Source organism: Apus apus, chromosome 2, assembly GCF_020740795.1.
Source record: "Apus apus isolate bApuApu2 chromosome 2, bApuApu2.pri.cur, whole genome shotgun sequence".
Taxonomy (NCBI): domain Eukaryota; kingdom Metazoa; phylum Chordata; class Aves; order Apodiformes; family Apodidae; genus Apus; species Apus apus.
The window spans coordinates 53577880-53598648 of NC_067283.1; the positions used below are offsets into that span (position 1 = coordinate 53577880).

At 39.7% G+C, this 20769-nt stretch overlaps 1 protein-coding gene across 1 annotated transcript; it reads right to left on the minus strand.

Moving 5' to 3' along the window:
- Positions 1-7109: 7109 nt before the first annotated feature.
- INHBA (inhibin subunit beta A) lies at positions 7110-20346 on the minus strand. The gene is made up of 2 exons (XM_051612379.1): positions 19554-20346; positions 7110-8696 (listed from the first exon to the last, which is right to left on the minus strand). Exons 1-2 carry the CDS (start codon positions 20344-20346, stop codon positions 7810-7812), a joined length of 1680 nt encoding a protein of 559 aa, XP_051468339.1. The 3' UTR covers positions 7110-7809.
- Between the last annotated feature and the right edge of the window lie 423 nt (positions 20347-20769).

Below are 20769 nucleotides of genomic sequence, written 5' to 3' on the forward strand. Positions count from 1 at the left end.
AGCAGACAGGAGAGATGTGATCAAATGGTGACAATGTGTGATACAGCTCTTTTGAAACCATGAAATGCCCAGAGGTCACAGAAGCTGGGCGGCAAGTATTGGCAAGCCCTGGATTTGATCACTCTGCTGTATTTCTATCAGCAGCATCAGGGAGGACAGTCACTCTGAGCCCTAGGCAGTACTTGAAATCAGTCTGTATTTCAAGGAGACAGGCAAACTGAAGTAAGAAAAGGATCACTGAGGGCAGCCATTGAGACTACCAAAACATAGACTCTGTTAGCCTTGTGACAAGCATGGAAGCAATCACCATATACTCTGGAACTGGTCTAGTGACTCATTAGCCCAAGCAGCAATGTGAAGATGTTCGTCTCAGGTACGAAATCCACACTGAGTAGACATGATCTGTGTATCTGTTTTTCAAAATAATTTAGTGATATCTGCCTTTGACTGCATATTATTAGCTTGGTCTAATTTCCTTAGGACAGGGTTTTCTTAGTTGCAGCAGATTGTTCTGCTTATGCAAAAGGCGGCTCTTAGTCTCTTAGTTGTCCACTGTTCTTTTCAGATGGGGCATTTCAACAAGCCTGTACAATAGCAACAGTTCTCAATAGCATTCTTAAAATAAAAAGAAATTCAACTGGCTTGAGAAAATAGAAAAAATGTGGATTACACCATCTAGTACTGCACTTTATGTAATGCCAGAGAAAGAAGAACTCTCCATTTTACACCTGAAGTGTAAGCTTAATTTATACCATGTTAATACAATAGCAGCTGGAATTGAGGAGCCCTTATGATTTTATTGTCTTAGAGCAAATTCCATATCCAGCTGGATTTGTCCTTGCTGGCAAGAATAATAATAGTGATCACAACAAAAGAAAGCAAGCAAATACTCAATCCTCTCTTAATTATATCTGAAACAAAGGCTTTCTTCAGCTCTGATTGCATTGATGTGTTGTTAACTTATACTCAGTAAGAGGAAAGCAATTCACTTCTCCAGCCTTTGTGGAAAGGTTTTAGAGCCTGATTATTAAAAGACCTGCTTATAGCTGTGGTGGCCTATCCTTGAGGACTGTGCAAATAATCCTTTTAAAGATCAACCTCAAAATTCTTGTTCCCTGATTCTCACCCCACTGGAATGTAGCAGGAGTCCATTTATCACTGTAGGAATGCAATGACTGGAGCAAACCCTTCATAAGTTCACTTAACTTTCAAATATGAGGGTATTCAGATAATTTCTTACTCAGATCAGGGATCAAATTGCCTGTGATCAGGCCTTTGATCACTTCATCTGAATATGAATCGGTTTATAAACCAGCACATGTGAACTGACAGCCTTGCACTTTTGTCTTGGTAATACAAATTCTCTTTTATCTGTGTAAGCATCTAATTCTGGATTATTCAAGGGAATTGTGGTGATGGTAGTTGAAGACCTAACAGCCTGCAGGCAAAGGGAAGTTACAGTTTGCTTTAGTTTTTGTACTCAGTGCATTTCACAAGGAGAAGTGAACAACCTAAAATTCCATTACATGTAGGGCCATGTATTTGAATGTCCATTTGGCGTAGTCACACTGCAGAGAAAGGTATCACACAGTTCTATCCAAAGAGGTATCCACGTTTCACCTCTAAGGTTAATTTTTTTTCTGTTACTTCCCCAGCTCCCATGAACTTCCCAACCAGAAATGTATATTAAGGGACAATTACACAATGCTTGGTGAAACTCCCTTTATTTATTTCACTTGTGTTGTTGCTGTTGTTGTATAAGAACGAGCAAAATAACAAAAAGAACAAAGTAAAATAAAATAGTAGCTGACCCAAACATTTTAACATGTTGAAATCCCAAATACGAAGACTCTTTCTTTCCTTCTTTCATTCATTCTTTCTTTCTGCTTTCTCTTTGCATTGATATGCACAAGCATTTTTCTCTGTGAGCCAAATACATCTCTGGTATAACTCCACTGAGGTCACTGAATTTACACCAGAGGTGTGTTTGGTCCTCTGACCTGGGTAAATACAGTAGGAATAAATTGGTCACGCAGGCAGAGTGTCTGGCAATAAGTGCACTGAGTGGTCCTGGCAAACCAATAGGAAAGATCTAAAATAAAAATCCCAAACAGGTCTTTTATCTAACACAGGGCCTAAAATTCTACTGGGAGCTGCTGAATACTGCCCACTAACTGTACAAAGTATAGGTAGCATGCCTTCCAAATATCAAAATACCAGACGGAATGCCGTGAAAATAAATAACTTCTAATATAAACAAATGAGAACATATCAAACTGTTACCTCTTTAAACATAATGTAAATAAAAAAAATACCAGTCCTTCTACACAATAAATATTAAGAAACCATTGACATAGTTGAAATGTACTCATATAAATTAACAACTTTAATTACATTAGCCGAACAGACATTGGTTAAAGCACTGCATGTAGTATGCAAAATAATAATAATAACAACAATAATAATAATATCAACAACAAAACACAGAATGATAAAAACAAAATAGGCTTCATAATATCTTGGCTTTCATAATTTATATATATATGTACATACATATATATATAGTTATGTGTGTATATATATATACTGTAGATATATATATAGTATGTATATATACATACACATATATATCTTCAACCCATCGTCAATGTATTGATTTTGAAAGTATTTAAATACAAAGTAATCCATTGAGAATTGATACAGATTCACTATACCTCAAAAAATAAATAGCTATATAAACCAGAAGTGTTGCTTGTTTCTGCCCATGAAAATGTTGCTTATAGTTGTTCACAAAAGGTCAAATTATGATTTTATTTACTCACACTGAAAAACTTTTTACTCCACATGTAATGCAGTGAGAGCAGATGGGGAGTAAAACTTTTTTCAGTGTGAGGAAAGTGATTAGCATCTGATTCTTATGCTGATGCACACTATTGACATGAGGTGTAACTCAAGGAACTTAGCCATTTCCATCACATCTCTTCTACCTACACTAGGGAAACAGCTTCTGCTCACTTCTATTGATGTTAATTGGTAACTTTCTAGGAAGGGAGACCCTCTGAAATCAACAGCATTGCTTACAGAGTAAGGCACTGTTCCACGTGAGTAACTGTAGTCCATAAATATTTTCATTTTGCACATAGATAGACTTTACAGATGCCTGAACTTCTCTACCTCACAGATATTGCTCCTAGCCTCTACATGGCCTTATGGCGTCACCATTAAGTGAACTAAATGGCTTCAATCTCAACTAAATTAAAAAAAAAGCAAACCCTAAAAACAGGTATATATAATGGAGCCCTACTTTGCAATGATTTGGTAAGAGACTCTTTCTATTGAAGTCAATGACAAAACTCCCATTTCATTCACTTCTACAGTTTTGGGCCCTAGATCATTATTCTACTGTGATATATGAGTGCAGGATAATTATTAGCGTCTGTAAGCATTTCCTTTGCTAAATCTCAAGAGCACAAATACATTCACCCCTGCTAAAGAAACATCTTAACGTGCACTTTTCCCAGTTTCTTAGGCCTTGTATCCAATGAGCATCTGACATGGAGATAGGGAAAGACAGAAAGGAGATTGTGGAGGTACTAAACAAATACATTTCTGTGATTAAGTATATACTGAAAATACATTTTCAATATAAACAGGAAGGAACAGAATGTGTTAGTAGTTAAAAGCCTCTATTTTTTTAGTGTAGTCATACCTGAAAAGAGAAGTAATTTTTGAGACTGCATGCCCTTGAACAACTGTTTAAATATGGTAACAATTTCTAATGCTATTTTAAGTACATGCAGATTTCATTAAATCAAATTATCGGGGGTGGAGTGTTTTGCTGGAATCAGTCAGTCTTGATTAACATCTCAATTTCTTATTTTATTTTATCATATAGTTTTTCATTTCCCCCTACTTTAAATAACTCTGACCACAAATCAAAACCCCATGACTGAATCTAGAGATTGGAGGAAGTCTTTAAAATTTCTGACTAGAATACACACACAAATGAAAGCTAGAAAGCGGGACTTAGGAACAGTTACTTCTTGATTTGAAAACTTTCTTCTGTTTTTGGTGTGTCTACCATGAAACACATTCACCAGATCTAAAATCTATTTTCTTTCCTCACTTGGAAATTGTCTCAGGCCAGTTTCATGTTTTCCAGGGCCAATTCCCATTCACCACATAAAAGCTGGTATCAAGGGGAGCATCAGACTTCTTTTTAAAGGCTGTTTCTGCTTTGGCCAGGAAAACCATGAGCCTAAATTTACTCTGTTTGCAGTAAGTGGGAGTTTTGCCATTGTGTTTTTAGGGGAAGGTCTCTTTAACTACTCACACTTGAGAGTATTTTTTACCAACGTGAGCCATCTCACCTGCTTCCCTTGCCACCACATTCAGAGATTAACCATGATGCAAGCAGATTAGTTTAAATAATTGAATGAAACAATGTTGGATATGGTGCCATTCATTCAATACCCTTTCTCTCCCTTCACACTGCCCACAGTAAAAATAACCTGTGATTCACCCTGGCTTACCTTTACTCATATAAGTAGTTTTACTACTCTTGTAAGAAGACCAGTAGACATCAAAGAGCCTGTTTACATGATTAAGAGTTCTGGGACAATATGCATCCAACTTTAAGGCCAAATCTAAAGCCTAGTGAAATAAAAGGTACTCTCCTAAACAACTGTCACAGATTGTGTCCCTGCTCCTGCTGTTCCAGAGCCTGGCTCTACTTCTAGAAAATCAACAGTAATTCTGCCACTTGCTTCAAGTGAAGCAGAGTCAGTAACGTGGTTTGTTTAAGTTATAAAGATAAATTAGTTGTGCATTTTTTTTTTTTAATTTTATTTTCCTACGAACATTTGGTATCCCTCCCTTTCCCCAGGAAGAAAACACAAAACCCCAACAAACTTCTGCAAATAATTTAAATTAGAAAGCCTTGATATTTTACAGAACACTTTACTGACAAATTTAGTGTTTACCCAATTGTTAGATTTTTTAAATTCTTTTTTTCAAATTGCAAACAAGTCTGTAAAAAAAATGCATTGTATAAAAAGTACATAAATGTATTACCCATTAGCTGTACTATGCAATCTAAATACTGTGGAATAAATTAGATAGAAAACTTAGCTATAAGCATGTATGTTGATATCTATTCAACGGAGGAAAGGGTGGTTTGTTTTTTTCTCTTTTCTTCATTTTTTTCCCTTTTTTTTTTTTTTTTTTTCCTTTTTCTTTTAAATCTCTATTGATGCATACAAACACAGACATGCACCCGGGCACACACCCATATGCACACACACAGAACAGCCACGCACACATGCACACACAAACAGTTTTGGCTGACAAAAAAAAAAAAAACGAAGGCCCTGATTACACTGTTTAAACATGGTTCTCGCCATGAAGGTGCTAACACGCTATCCCTAGCCAATGTGACAGGGTTAAGTTGTGCTTTCTTTTTTTTTTTTTTTTCCTTTTTCTTTTTTTCTTTTCGTTTTTTTTTGCTTTTTTTTCATCCTTTTTTTTTTTTTTTTTAAAGACCGTTCTCTCAACGAGGTGGGGAGCCATGTTAGTGCTTCTTTGTGTTAGGGGCGTTTGGAAGCCTGTCCCGTCAGAAGGCGGCCAACAGGGGCTTGGTCCTGCAAACCTGTGAGAGTCTGAAGCTTCAGGCTCAGGGTTATCAAACTCAGTGTAAACAGGGCCTAAAGTTTTCTCCCATTCTTTCTTCTCATCTCCCCCTACTCAAAGACAAATGTTGCAACTTTAACATTCTCTTAAATATTCAATAGATTTTTTATTATTTTTCTTTTTAAATTATCTACCTATGCCCTACGGGTTGGACCCTTCAGGTTAGGTGTTGACACTGAAAATTAGGTCTTACAGGTAACGCACAAACCCATTAAGAGTTGCCATGCTAGAGGGTGGTGGTTGAGATAGCCAGTCTTTCACTGAAAACTGCATTTCAAACAGAAATCCTACCACAACTGCCATTTTCTGTATATTTGCAGGGGCAATGGTGGGCAGGGCCCAAAGCTGCTTGCAATTTTACATCAATACTTGCAAAATGTACACCAGCTCTTTAGGTTTCTCTCACACAAATACCATTTTGAACATATAGCCTCCCACGTCGTAGTACAAACAATCTTATAACATACTGTGCTTTGCACACAAACATTCATTGCATGAAGAACATTAAAGTGAAGCCAGAAGTGCTTATACCTTGTGTATACATACATATATACATACCGAAATATATACATATATATATATGTATATCCCTTGTCTAAAGTTGTTTTGTTTTTTTCCCAAAAAATGCACAGCTACTGTGCATCAGGGACAATTCTTAGTGTTGTACATGCAAAAGAGTACAGTTATGCTTAGATGGACCTTAGATCCGAGCACCTTGGATCCAAATCCCAGGGCTTTTCTGGTCTTACTTCAAATGGCAAGTTTCTGTTGAGGGCACTATTTGAATTTTACTGGTTAACAGATATCCTAGCCTGAACGTAATCAACCCCCTTACCCTTAATTCAAACCCTAACTCATTACAGGTGAATGGTACCAACCACAAACAGACTTTTTAGAGGCTCGCACAAATGTCTTTGGTGTATGTGTCTATTCATTTTAAGGTACAAAATAATAATAATTATTATAATAATAAAAATAGCTATTTTGTGTGCTGTAGCAGTTCTTGTATAGCTCACAATAAGTGCAGCTCTCAACCCCTCCCACACCCAACCACCCTCCCTTGCAAATATTTGTTAAATAAGGATTAGACAGGTCAGACACCATTGTAGTGCAAATAGTAAACGATTAAAAATTACTTTTACAAAATATAGAAATGTTTGGCTCCAGTAACTGGACAAACATGTTCCTTTCAAGTATCTCTCACTGAAGAATTTTTTTTTAAAACAAGTTATTTCCATTTTTAAAAAGTCTTTCTGTTTTGCTTTTTTTTTTTCTTTCTCTCGCAGGTAAACAGTTTCAAACCAACTAGGTTGCATAGTTCTAACGTTGTAAGCACCTTTACAAAATGTGACTTTTATTCTTTCATTCATTCTTTTTTTTATTCTGGTTTTTTCTTCATTTTTCTTTTTTCCTTTTTCCTTTTTTTTTCTTTTTTCTTTCTTTTCTTTTCTTTTTTTTTTTTTTTTTGTAAATGTAGTGCAGAAGATGAAGGTGTGTACACCTGCACAATATTGTCCCTTTACCAATTGAAGTATATGTACGTGTTTAGTGTCTGTATGTATGGAGATATGTATGTGCATACATAGCCAGTTGCATATACACACAAACACTACACACCTACTCAGTTCCTCGGTAAATTTGGGGGGAAAGTGCCAGTGAATGTAGTGTTCATACACATGGCTATTCAAGGAATTGGAATGACATTTTGGACTTAGTCCAAGTTGCTGCAGGTTAGATGGGCTGCTACCATGGCTTGAACTGATGGGTAACTAAGGGAGGGAACATAACTCCCCTAGTAATAACTAATGTTTAACATACTAGGTAATAAGATAAGGAGCATACTGAAAGGAAGGGGAACACCCCAACCCATACCGCCATTCAGATGTATCTCATTCAAGCCCTGGTTCCTGAAGCTTTCTTCCTTTTTATAGCTGAAGTCTTTTCTCATCCTCCATAAGTCTGTTGGTTTGTGGGGTTTTTTTTATCTTTCCTCATTCTTCTTTTCTTTTTGCTCTTATTTCCAATGATTTTCTCACTCAAAAAAGGTTATACCGTGTCCAGTCTTCTTGGGCTTTTGATACATTATCTTCTCAACTGAAAGAGAAGGTCTTTCACACGTGTCTATGAACAGCCACACTCCTCCACAATCATATTCTGTATGTCTTTCTTAATGATGTTCTGGCCATCGTCATAGTAGAGCATGGACATGGGCCGCAGCTTGGTGGGCACACAACATGACTTAAGGTTGGCAAAGGGGCTATGGCCCCGCATGCGGTAATGGTTGATGACAGTGGAGTGGAAAGATAACGATGAACCAGATGTGCCTGCTATATGGCTGGGGCACTCTCCTTCGCAGTAGTTGGCGTGATAACCTGTAGGTGCGATGATCCAGTCACTCCAGCCTATGTCCTTGAAGCTGACAAAGAACTGCTTCTTGCAGCAGATGTTGACTTTGCCATCACACTCCAGGCCTCGTCTCCGCCGCCTGTGCTGGCGGTCCTCTGAGTGCCGGGCAAGCATCATCAGGAAGGGCCGATGTGATTGCTCCTTCTCCTCTTCTCCTGTGAATTCTCCAGCTTCCTTTTCTTTCCCTTCCCCATCATCTTCTTTTTTCTTCTTCTTGCCCAGTAGCACCAAGCTGGCTCCAGTCTCTTGGCACAGGTCACAAGCAATCCGCACATCCAAAGAGCTCTTGCCTTGGTCCAAGAGTCTCTGGACGCTGCTAGAGACAGGAAAGATGTGCCAAGTGCTCTTACGAGTGTCCACTGCCTTTTCTGAAATCAAAGTCTCACTCCTTTCACCTTTCAGCCCTCCATCGTCCGTATCTTCTGCTCCTTCAGAGTTGCCTTTTGGCTGCCGCTGCTGTTGAAACAGACGGATGGTGACTTTTGTCCTGCTCCGGTTGGCCTTGGAGACCTTCAGGAAGAGCCACACTTCAGCATGTTCCACCACCGATAATTCGCTACCTTCCTTCGAAATCTCAAAGTGCAACATTTTCTTGGCTGTGCCTGGTTTGGTAAATGGAAATAGACAGGAAGGACTTGTTAGTATGTCTACTTGCATTCTCATAAAGAGAATTCTGTTACCGTTCCCACACGCATCAAGTTCCCCAAGTTTCCCACTTGGTTCTTTGCATTTTTCTGATTCTCCTTTTCTAACCTTCCTTTACCTCATCCCCTCTTCAGTTTGTCTTTTCTCTCTAGAAAACTACTTCCTTGGCTGTTGTTTTCCAGTATCATAGTTTAACAAAAGCATTTTGTTACAGTAAGGATAGACTCATTTAGGTAAAGCATCTCATGGCAAATAAGCATCAGTATCTGCTAAGAGTTCACCTGCCTAAGCTGTCTTTGTGGTCACTGTTAGCTGAAAGGCAAAAATGCTTTTGTGACAGTGGTCTGTGACTATTTGTACCATACCTATAACAAATCTGCACCTAACAGCTAAAGTTAGGGAGTGAGTTCCAAGCCCTGCCAATTCTTTGGCAATACTTTGGAAATTAAGTGGGAATGAAGTCTGCCCTTTCTTCCTCTGTAAAATGCCATTCTTCATCTGCATTTTAAAATTAGTTGTAAATGTCATTTTTTTCAGAAACAAAGAAATACTAAAGTATGAGCCTCTGCTTTGAGAGGTTTGCAGAGTTAGATTGTAAGGAATTGCAGAATTGCAGCAGGCCGACTCTTCATCCTGTGAGATGTTAGCTGTAGATCCTGTTCTTAATTTAACACACTGTACTTGCTGTGGCTATAGTAATGCTGAATACACTGAGAAATGAGATAAAGAACTGTATAATTATGGGGATGGTTCTCTGGCATAATTGTATCAACTTGCTGAGATGTCATGATGATGATTATGATGGTGAGGGGGTGTTTCTCTGATACAGAGCTCATATCCCTGGCAGAAGTTGGAATGAATAATGAGGGCTGTTTAATGATTTGATCACTAAAGCATGAAAAAGTTAAGAAAGAATGAATTAGCTGGGGGGTGGTGGTGGTATTTTTTTCAGGACTGGCACTTTTCTATTTTCTTGACAAAAGAAAAAGCCATGTTGACATCTTTTATTCTTTCTCAGCATGAAGGCCAGGATGGACTGGGGCCACAGATCCAAAATGCACAGATATCCGGCCTTAGTGAGACAGAAACAGTGTTCATAATTATCCATTTGTCAAATATACAATTCTTGAGCTACCCACAGTGTTTGACCTGATTCACTGTACAGTGGTTCTGCTTGTCAGGGAACCAGAATTTTGCACCCTAAAAAGGGCAAGTGGTGATCAAAACTGAAGTGGTTGGATGCGTAAAGAAAAAATTGCTTTTGTGGCAGCAAGGCTTCCTTGCTTCCCATTGCCCTTGAACTCCACTAGTATGGGCTCCTTGACCATCTCACTGCTCCCCTCTTCTCAGGTGAGACAGAAGTGGGGCAAAATCACAAGAGGTATCTGTCTCATATTCACTAGCAAATTCAAGAGTCCCTGGTTTCAAAAGTCTGTAGGCAGGCTGTGCTACCCTTTGAGCTACCTGTTGCTTTCCTTCTCTCTGAAGTCCTGGCACTGCCACATTCAGCTTTCCCTGGTGGCATTTCCAGATCAAAGAGACAGACATTTCTGAATTACAGTGGCCAAAGGGCACAGTGTTTTGTTTTTGTTTTCCCTCTAAGTGGGAGTGTGAAATTATAGACTTTAACTGTCGCTGAGATAGGGGAACACATGGTTTATGTTAACTGCTTCTCACAGACTTTGTTGATGCCATTCTCCAAAGTGAGTTACCTTCATTTCTCAGGGAGATTCATGAATCAGTTGGACTATGCCTTAGAAATGGAAGTGGCTTATAGAAAAGACAAAGCAAGCTAACCAGTAGAGTGAGGCCTGATGGACTTAGAGTTTTCTAGTATTTTTAAAATCAGATAAATTCAATAATGTCTGATACTTCATTAGACAGCTCTTACCAGTTAACAACAATTTTTTTATTATTTTTTTTTTTCCTCATTCTGGAAATTAAATTGTGGCAAAGCTGCCAGCTATGTTGGAGCAGAGGAAAGGTGATATGTATTAATCCCATTCCTGCCTGGGTTTCAGAGCATGAGGAGATGTACAGTGACATTCCTGCAGTCCAAAGGAAGTCTGGTCCAAGCTGCTGGTTGCCTTGTATGTAGGGCTGTTATAAAGAGTGTTCTCTGTGAGAATGGATATTTCTAAGGCCCATGAGGACCAGCCAGCTAGCCTGTGGCTTCATTCCCTCTGACTCTCTCTTCTGAAGCAAGCTTCTGACTTTAGCTTATCTCTTTCCTTGGCACAGTCCCAATAAAGCCTTTCTGAGGGCTGACCTGGGCTTTAGAGGATGCTGAAGGCAGGTGACCTGCCAGAAAGTGGGTTACTGCCTCCAAGACTCTCCAACCAGCCCTTCCTACTTGCTGTCCCTATCCAAGGAAACCCTGGGGCAAAAAAAGATAGTTTAGTCCAAGCTTCAGAAATTGTTCTGGCACCAGCAGCCTCTTCCCAGCTTCTCTTTTCCCCCAGAGCTCACAGACTGGTGTGGGGAATAGGCATATATTGCTGGGAAGTGCTAAACCTATTCTTTGTTTCTGAGGTATCAAGCTGGGCACAGTCGGTTTTGGTGCTAGGAGGGAACCTGTGTGTGAGGAGATCAGCTGTGCTGGACATGAGCATGAAAAACTGACCCAGTCACAGGCTCTGAAGAAAGCAGCTGGGGTGTACAGACCTAGTTCAACAGGGGAAGAAGCAGTAATGAAGTGACATCTCCAACAGTAAATATTCTTACTGTTTTATGCACTGGCCAGAAGTGTAGCAATACAACCAGTCTTTTTGACAGATAGCACATGAAAGAAACAGGACTTCAAGAACTCTCTTACTTAGTTTTTCATATGGTCCTGTACGTGTATAAGTTGAACACTTTCTCGTTACTAAAAATATTAGAACAGCACAGTGTAAGTACCTGAGTAATTGATTTTTCCTCACTTGAGGAAAGTGAACTTGAGCAAGCCAGGACAGGACATGTGCTTATACAGGGATAACAGCCTCCCTGTAGGTTGTTAGCTACAGTAACAGCCTCACTGGATGTGTGTAGGATGTGTGTACATTTTCACACACAAATGGTTGATTCAGATTCTAAAGAAAAAAGATGCAGGAAGCTTGTATGAGCCTAATATTTCTAGACAAAACAAAATTCCAAGTCCTCAAACCTGCATAACTAATAGCAATTTTTATAGCAATTATAAAACCCCTTCCCTTACACAGATCTTTTTAGAAGGAGACTGGGAATGATGCAAAGTTGGGGATAAAAAGCATGCTTTCACATTAGGAAAAAAATGAAGCTTTTCTGAATTCTCTCCACATTCACAACTAGTTTGTTACGATCACACAGCACAAATAGTAAGAATCCTGTAGTCTTTACAAGTTCACTATGCCCAGACAAGCTTATTTTGAAACCAGTTTGGCCTATGCTAAAACTGAATTGTGATCTCTGAATCTGGCTTGTTATGATTACACGTGCACTTTATAACAGGATCTTTATTTCCAAAAGGTTCGGTGCTGCAATAAAATAAATTCTTCAAGTGTTCTGAGACTAAAGAGTCAGTGTATTTAATTTTCTCCAAATATTGCTTAGGGATTTAGCATTCTTTCCTTTTTGCTCTGAGTTAATGATCAGGTTCAAAGCTTTGGAAATATATACTGTTCATCTAACATAAAGTAAAAAGCAGACCTTCCTGAAAGTTGGGGGTGGTATTGCTTCCATAATTACTCTTTGTTTATCCTCTTGTCCTGCCTTTTCATCTGCCACAGCTGATTTGCAAGGGTCTTTTTCCATTTCTAATCATCCTGCTCCTCCTGCCTGACTCCTGTGGAAAGACCCACAGCCCAACAACAGTGGTAATGCCTTCATCACTTCCATGCTCATATAAACGGTCATGTCAACAGCCTGGATTGTTATCATAGCAGAAAGCGGCTGAAAAAAGAGATGAGGGATCACTTTGGGCCCCCTTTGATTGCTTTTCCTCGTCTCCTCTCCCCAAAGCCTTGGAGAGGTCACCTCTCTGCTTTACTGCTGAGCAAAGTCCCTTTCGGAAAGAGAGCTGCGACGCTGAGGGAGCAGTCTAGCAGCGCGAGTGACACCAGCAAATGCTGTGAGAAATGGTTAAAAATACAAGCCCTAAGAAGTAGTTCATATATGGTAAAAGATTTAATGGAAGGAGTTACTGAATGGAAAGAAAGTGTAGCATCAGTATATACAGCATGAGAGTTTGCTTGTATCTGTTTTTCTCTTCAGTGGTGCTCGCACACCTTTTTAGGAGAGAAACCTGAACATGCAAGCAGAGGGGCTCCTGCACAGGAACCCTCCTCTCCATCTCTGGAAGGGCCGCCCAGGGATCCTGTGTGGGACTCGGCGCTTGGTACCTGCTCCCGAGCGGCACTGAGCGATGGGCACGGCGCGGGGGAGCGTGGAGGGAGCTGCAGAGCCATTGTGGGGACTGGCAGGGCCAGCCCTGCCTGGGGTGGCTCTGGCTGGGCTCATGGCAGGAGCCTGTGGCTCCAGCATGGTCTTCCTCTGAGACTAAGGATCCTTTAAGTATGCAGTTGAAGCTCATTTATTTGCCATTTGCAGCAGGATTCAAGATCGAGCCCTGTTAGTTCAAGCTACATACATATATACTAGGTAGGGTCTAAGCTATGCAACAAAGAGGATCTTTTTTTTTTTTTTTGTAAAATGCTGAGATATTTTAAATGATTATTTTTTTTTAACCATATGCTTTTGAACGATTAAGGCTGCTTTTTTTTGTAAAGAAAGCAGTTAATCTTTATGACATTCTAATGTGACCTATTCTTAGTTTCTCTTAATACACAGTATTTAAATTTTCCTCTGAAAAAATGCTCCCTGTGTAAAAAGGTGCTGTTACTTTAAATTTCCATGCTTCGCCGCTGCTTAATTTTGAACTGTTTTTACGTTATACTGTAAGTGAACTGTTTTTCCATACAAAGCAAGCTTTTTTTTCCTTTTTTAGTTGCTAACTTTACTACTGCCTATGTTTAGATTTGGGGGAATTTGTACTGCGTGCCAATCTGTAATTACATTCAAAAGCATCCTTCTCTTCACTTCTCATTTCCGTTCCCCAGGAGACAGAAAAAAATAGGTTACTAGAAAGGTTCCTCTAAAGAGAGTGAAGAGAAGAGCATGGTTAGTGAGAGATAATTGCTCAAAATGTTTACTAATGAGTGACCAATAGAGTTAGGTGAATTGTTCACCGCATAGAATTTATTCAGTGAATTTAGGACCGTTATTGTCTGGCAATTATCCCCTAGGCAGACTGATTATTACGAATGTGTTATTACTGCGATTAGACACTGGCTGTTTCTGTGAATGCATTTCAGCCTATGGATCACTGGCAAACGATTTATTCTAACTATTCATCACCCCTCAGAATGTGACTGGTCATCCAGGTTGCCTACTTTCGTTCCTGCTCTCTGACAGTCTGACTGTTGCCTCTTGCAAAGGGAGGAGCAATTATGACAAATAACATACACCTTATCTTTATGTTCAGATACCCTTTGCTGCCAGCAAAATGAGATTTTTCGTGTAAGAAAAAAAACTACAGCAAAAAAGAAAACCAGGAAAAAGAACTACTCCACAATCATTCGTGAGGAAAAGGCACCAGCAACCTTATTTAAATGTCTTTTCTTGAAAAGTTAACCCAAAGCAGCATTGACAGGGTCATTCAGAATGTGAAATAATTCAGTCCTGGTGAACCTTGACTCTCCTCTGCTATTTTGTCAGGAAGAAAGCACTTTACGTCCACAGCTTAGAGTTCTTTCCAAATTGAAAGCCCTTCCCCCACATGGCTTTAAATATTTAGAAACAAAAAAGGTGTTTGTTTGGTTGAAGTTTTTTGTTACATGATTTTTGCATTTACATCTAAAATAGCTCAAGCAAAGTTTAGAGTCACTTGCAGCAATAAGGTAAAAACAATACCAAGCCTTTGTCTTTCATAAAAAAAAGAGAGTAGTAAATTTTCTTTTTACATACTTCTAATAATTTACTGTAAATTCTAAAATTAAGTGGATCAGGAGCTGCCAGCCTGTTCTCATTACAAAATTTAATTTCTATGCACTAAGGCCCAAACCCCAAGCCCACTGAAATGAACAGCAAAATTTCCAATTGCTTCCATAAACTAAGCTTCAACCCTAAATCAATCTTGCAAAAAGCTCTGTTGCATTAAATTAAATTGCCTTTTCATAGCCATATAGACACATCTATATACAAGAACTCCTTAGCATGAATCATTTACATCTATGCAGTGTAGATCTCCTGCACACACAGGAGATCACACAAATGCACATAGTTACCTGGAGGAACCTATGCACATGATAGTGCTGCAGGTACATGGGTATAGAAGCATGGCTGCCTTGGCAGTACACAAGGACACACGTGCACTTTGACATACATACAGGCAAATGCGTATTCTGACATTCCCAACTTCTTTTGCATACAAAGTTGTATGCTTGACTACACACAGAGATGAACACATACAGTAATTTCTGTCTCTCACTCTCACAGGTATCTTTTTCTAAACAGGTTCCCACCTCCTCCGATTCGTCTGCGCTTTCTCAAGTTGTTCTCAAACCAACCAACCTTCCTGAATTCTCACCTTTTGTTACAATGAAACAGATTAATACAGAATAGCTTTCTTCTTCTGGAAGTAACTTGCTTTCATTTGCTAAACTTGAAATCTTCCATACAGTATGCCAAAGCAAAAAAAAATTATTAAAAACAACACCAAGGGGAAATAGGCTTGTTTTCTAAAAGCCAAGGACACTGCCTTAAAAAAAAAAAAAAATGTGAGAAAATCAACTCAGATGATGATTCACGGTCACATTCCTCAGTATCTTCTTAATAATAATGATAATTTCTGATCTCTCTAGATTTGCAGAACTTCTAGCAACTTTTTCCCCTTTGCCTTTTCCTGTTTCCTTCCTGCATTATTTTACTTGCAGTCTTCCACTCCAATGAATCTCTGCCTTTAAAATAAATTAGAAGAGAGAAACAAGAGCTCCACTCAGAGAAGCTACAGATAATCATAAAGATCTCTGGGATTCAGGATCCAATTAGGTAAAACAGGAGCTTGCAGGAAAGTTGCCTTGCGTGGAGCGAAAAGCCTTTGGAGTGTGCCCTCTCGTGGCCATTCTTTATTCAGCACGGATGTCTGTACCATTAAATAAATTAGCTTTCAAAAGAAAATTGATTAAGTTATTTAAAGAGGCATAAGAGACTAATCTTTCTTTTCCAGCGTGGAAGTATAGGGGTAGGTATCTTCCTAGGAAAAGGCACGAGTGCATACACACATGTATCTGCACATGAAAGTAGGCATCACATGGTCAAATCAATTCAGTATGAAGTGTTAGAAAAACATAGAAGTGGTCTAAATAGCTGTCAGACTTCTCATTTTTTCCTCATAGTTCTCCTACGACAAGCCTTTGGATTTCAGTATTTCCATCCAGTAATTCCTACCACCTTCTTGGGGGCTGATGTTAGCAACTCATTTCATTGGTAGTTTAATTGCCACGATCAAATTAACTTGGCAAAGTCCCAGGTCTGCCTAATAAGCTATCTACTTAAAATAATGAAAGAGTTAGTAGGCAACCATATTTTATGAGCATTGGGTATCTCAGTTATAGAACCTGTTGGATTTGCTTGTCACAAAATTATATGACCCAGCTTCTCAAAAGACTATTTTTAAGACCTTGAAGTAACCCACAGAGCTCTGGCACAGCTACCCTCATAGCAGAACTAATCGAGGTTAGTAATTTTAGTTTGATATGCAAGTAGAAAATAATTTTCATGTTTTACTTGTAAGAGTGCCAAAGGACAGTAGGGTGCATTTGTAAACTTTTGCCCAATACTTGCGGTCATTAGTTTTGCAAAGATCTGCCTGGATTTGTTAGCTGTGAGAACTACCTGCCAACTATTTTGCTGATTTCCTGGACATAACTACACCTGTGCTTCAGACAAGTTCACTGCCTTTAGTTTCCCCTCTAATTGTCTGAAGCCTGTGCTCGTTTGAATTTTGATCTATTTTAGAAAATAGCAGTCTTAAGCCAGCGCCACATGCACAGGGCACAGTTTGTTCATTCACTCCATTTCATTGTATGTCTGAGGATACAGCTGATGAAGGATGGAAATACTATGTTTTCATGAAGGCAAGTAGTAAACGTGGCTTCTGAAAGGTAGGGGGAACAGCTGGTTTATGTCAAGTCATGCCCAAAGGAACAAAAGTCTTATTTCTCTTTCCACAGACCTTTATTTGATACAACGTGTGATGTTTCCATTCATTTTCATTGATTTTCTATTGGCCTCTTTCAAAACAGAGTAAGTTCCACACTAAAAGCAGGTACAACATTAACCTAACTGTGAGAGGAATGTGTTTGCTCTCCTGCTTGGTGTTTTAAACTTATCCATGCCCTTTCCAGTTCCCACAGAGTGAGAAGTGGGGACTGTCCATGTGACTATATTCTATTCCTGTCTTTTTAACCTATATGACATGTTACTTGCTTTCTTTTTGTCTCACTTTCCTCAACAGGGAAAATAATACTGAATTAGTACTTGACATGCAATTCCTCTGGGGTCTTGAGTGGAAGAGATCCCAGGTAGAGTTTAAGTTGTTTCACCATTGGCACCTGTAAATCATGGTAGATCCTCTGATGTTAACAAGACACCAAATATAAATGGCTATAGATGAAAAATATGTTTTAGTAGTCTGAAGTTACTCCACAGAGTGGAGTTATCATTTCCATTATAAGCCCAAACCATATGGGTTGGTTTCTAGATTGTTAATTGCTCCTCCCTCCCCCCAAAACAAAGCCTAGCAGGTGTGGGAACTTGCCTTGGCTTCCAGGATGGGCTTAGCTTGAAGGTGAAGAACAGCAGCAGGGAAGAAAAAGCAAGGCAACACAGCGGATGCCCCCATCCTTCAGCTGTGCAACTCCATAGCATAAGTCTTCTTAAATAATTTGGCTAGCAGTGGCAGGTCAGCGCTATGTAAATCAAACCAAGTGGCATGTTAGCGCTGGGTAGTTTGTGGCAGGGGGATCGGACTATAGTTTGTGGCCGGACTATTGGCCAGCGTGTGGGCAATGGCACAATTTTTGCTGCTCACGTGACCCCGAGAGCCAATAGCTTCAGGAGCCACCGTTGGAGGGTGTTGTACCGAGTAGGCATATATCAAATTCCAAATTCCTTTGTGTCAGAGCTCAGGAAGGACAATAATGTGTTTACAAATGATTGGGACTCACACAGTGAAGAGAAACCACCGCTCATGCCATACGTGTTTCAGTGTGCTCAGAACGAGCTGCTGAAAACCAGGTGGGGAATCCGACTCATAGGTAGCTTAGAGATTTCCTTGCTTTTAAAAACTCATTTCTAAACTAATGTTGAGCTCCCTCTGCTTCTAATGACCACTGGCATTGACACCTTCTGCCTGCTTTCTGAAGTGGAGGGGATGGAAAAATTGAGAAGCCGGAGCTTTCATATGGAAAGAACTGATAATGTGTATATTGACAAGGACTCCAAAGGCAAGGGCTCCTTGTACAGTTGGAAATCGGACAGCCAGCAGGAATGCCTGCTCTTAAAAGCATGCACACTTCTTGTGCATGGCTTCCCTGCAAACAGAACATCTGAGTCAACAGGTTTTCAGGACTGGAAACTCTGAGTGTTGTCTTAATTGTTTATACTGCTGCAGCAAACTTTTAAACAAAAATGCTTGGAGTTCCTTTGCATACTTTGCCTACCATATGCTGTACCAAACAAAACAATGACATTCTTTTAAAACCGTCTTGGCAACAGGAAAAATGCTTTGGCTAGACATCATCATAAAAGTTGCTGTTAGTTAGATGACAGAGTTATTGCAAGATACTGCTATTGATACACGTATAAACAGACTCACATATACTAACAGATATATATGCACATATATATATATTGAATTAAAATGGGTTCTGATCCTATTCATGTAGCAGCAAGACAGTAAAGTAAAATTTTAGAGCTGTTTCCTGTAGGCAGTTGATGTGAGTCTCAAGCTATTATTTAGTAAATATCTATATTCTGAGCTCTTCATCTATAAGAGTTAGGGAAAACAGAACTGTGAAAGAGTTCAAACTACACCCTACCAAGGTTGCATTTTTTTTGGCAGGAGCGTTTTAGGAACAGAATCTTTTTTTCCAGTATGCAGAAGTCTGCATTACAAATTGGATCAGCTACAGCAACTTGTCCGGTTCTATTGAAGCCATCTGACAGTCCCTGCAATTCTTTATTGCCGAAGATGCTGTGTTAAATTAAAAAAAAAAAAAGGGGGGGGGAGACAAAAACAAACAAAAGCCCCAAATCCTCTCACTTCTTAAAGTTAAAGCTGCTTCATCTGATTTTATAACTTCCACTGTAATTTTTACATGAAAGAGTTGTTTCTCAGTTGTTTATAGCTCACTTTCTGTCTTGATAAACTCCCCAAAAGGCTTCAGCCCTTTTTCCTTCACCATCAACTCTGCAATCCAGTACTTTACTGCAAGTACTCTGGCTTCACACTCACAGTTTGGAGGACCCCGCTGCAGCCTGACTTTCTGCTCAAGTTTGGTTAGAAAGCTTCCTCCCTGTGTGGCTGTCTGTGCTTAGCAAGTGTAATCTGCAGCCAAGACTAAGTCAGAAAAATCAAATTCCTTCAGAGTCCTGTCCCCCCCATTCCCATTCCTCCTTCTCCCTTCCCCCAGGTCTCATCCTACAACCTTTCAGAAAACATTATTGCTGAGGAGAATAAGTTAATTGCAGTTCTGGCACAAAGGATATTTTAGTTTTGTTTTTCAAGCACTCACCTGATTCTGCAAAAGTGATGATTTCTGAGGTTTGCTCCACAACTTCATTCATTTCAGCTCTTCTTCCAACATCATCCTCTATTTCCACATAACCATCCTCTCCCACCTTTCCCACATGGAGTTTCTTGATGGCATTTAAAAGTGCTGCCTTGGGCACAGGCTGGGTGATATTAGGTCTGTCCCTCAAGTGCAACATGTTCAGTATGTGCTTCTTTACTGCTTCCACCATCTCAGGCTGTGAGCTGGGCACATCCTTTGAGAGCGTGGCGAGGGCACATGATGGACAGTCAGTGACTGAACTGTGCCCCTCGGATCCTGGGGTTGGGGAACTCCTCACTATAATCCAGCAAAGCACCAACAAAAATCCTCTCTTCCAAAGCAAAGGCATCCTGGCAGCAAAAGTTGTTGTGATTCCCTTTTTAAAAGGCCCTGCTTTTCCTCCCCCTTCACGCACAGTTTTTTTTTGGGCTGGTTTGGTTTGTTTGTTTGTTTGTTTGTTTTTCCTTCTCTTCAGCAAATTCTCTGGAACAAGAACCAAAAGTTTTCTGTGAAGTTTTGTTTGCAGGTTCCCTCTCTGAATGCAATAAGTGCTGTAGATGTTTGTGGCTGTCAGGGAGAAGAGTTCTGACTCTGTCTCAGAGTAGGAGAGAGACACAGAGAGAGGGAGAGAGAGAGAGAGGACGGATTGGCCTAAAGTGAGTGAGTGAATGAGAGAGGGAGGGAGTTTTGTCTGTGAGTAAAGGCTATGATTAGGAAGGGGGAGGAACAGGCAGGCTGGCTTCCTTATGCTCATTGCTCCCCTAACACACACCTCTCTTCAAATATCACTACTCGTGGTTTCTGCCTTCCCTCCTTTCTAAAATTTTTTTTCATTCCTGTAAATTTACTCTTATTTTCTTCTTTCTTCCTCTCTCTTGTTTGTCCCCCCTGGCTGTCATCCCACTCCCCCCCCCCTTTTTTTTTTGTGTGTGTGTCGGTTTTTTTTGTTTGTTTTGTTTTGCTTTGTTTTATTCCTTCAACAGTATCACTGGCTTAACTAAACGGAGGAAACATGAATGAATGAAAAGAGTTAAACCTTTTATTAACAAGCTCCTTGCTCTTGGTCCTGCCTGGTATCCTTAGGGATAGCAGAAGCTGTTAAATAGCTTGTGAATGAGCTGGAGATGAGGGTAGGGGCTTTGAAAATGTTGGGCAGAACATTATCTGCCTTCAGTAG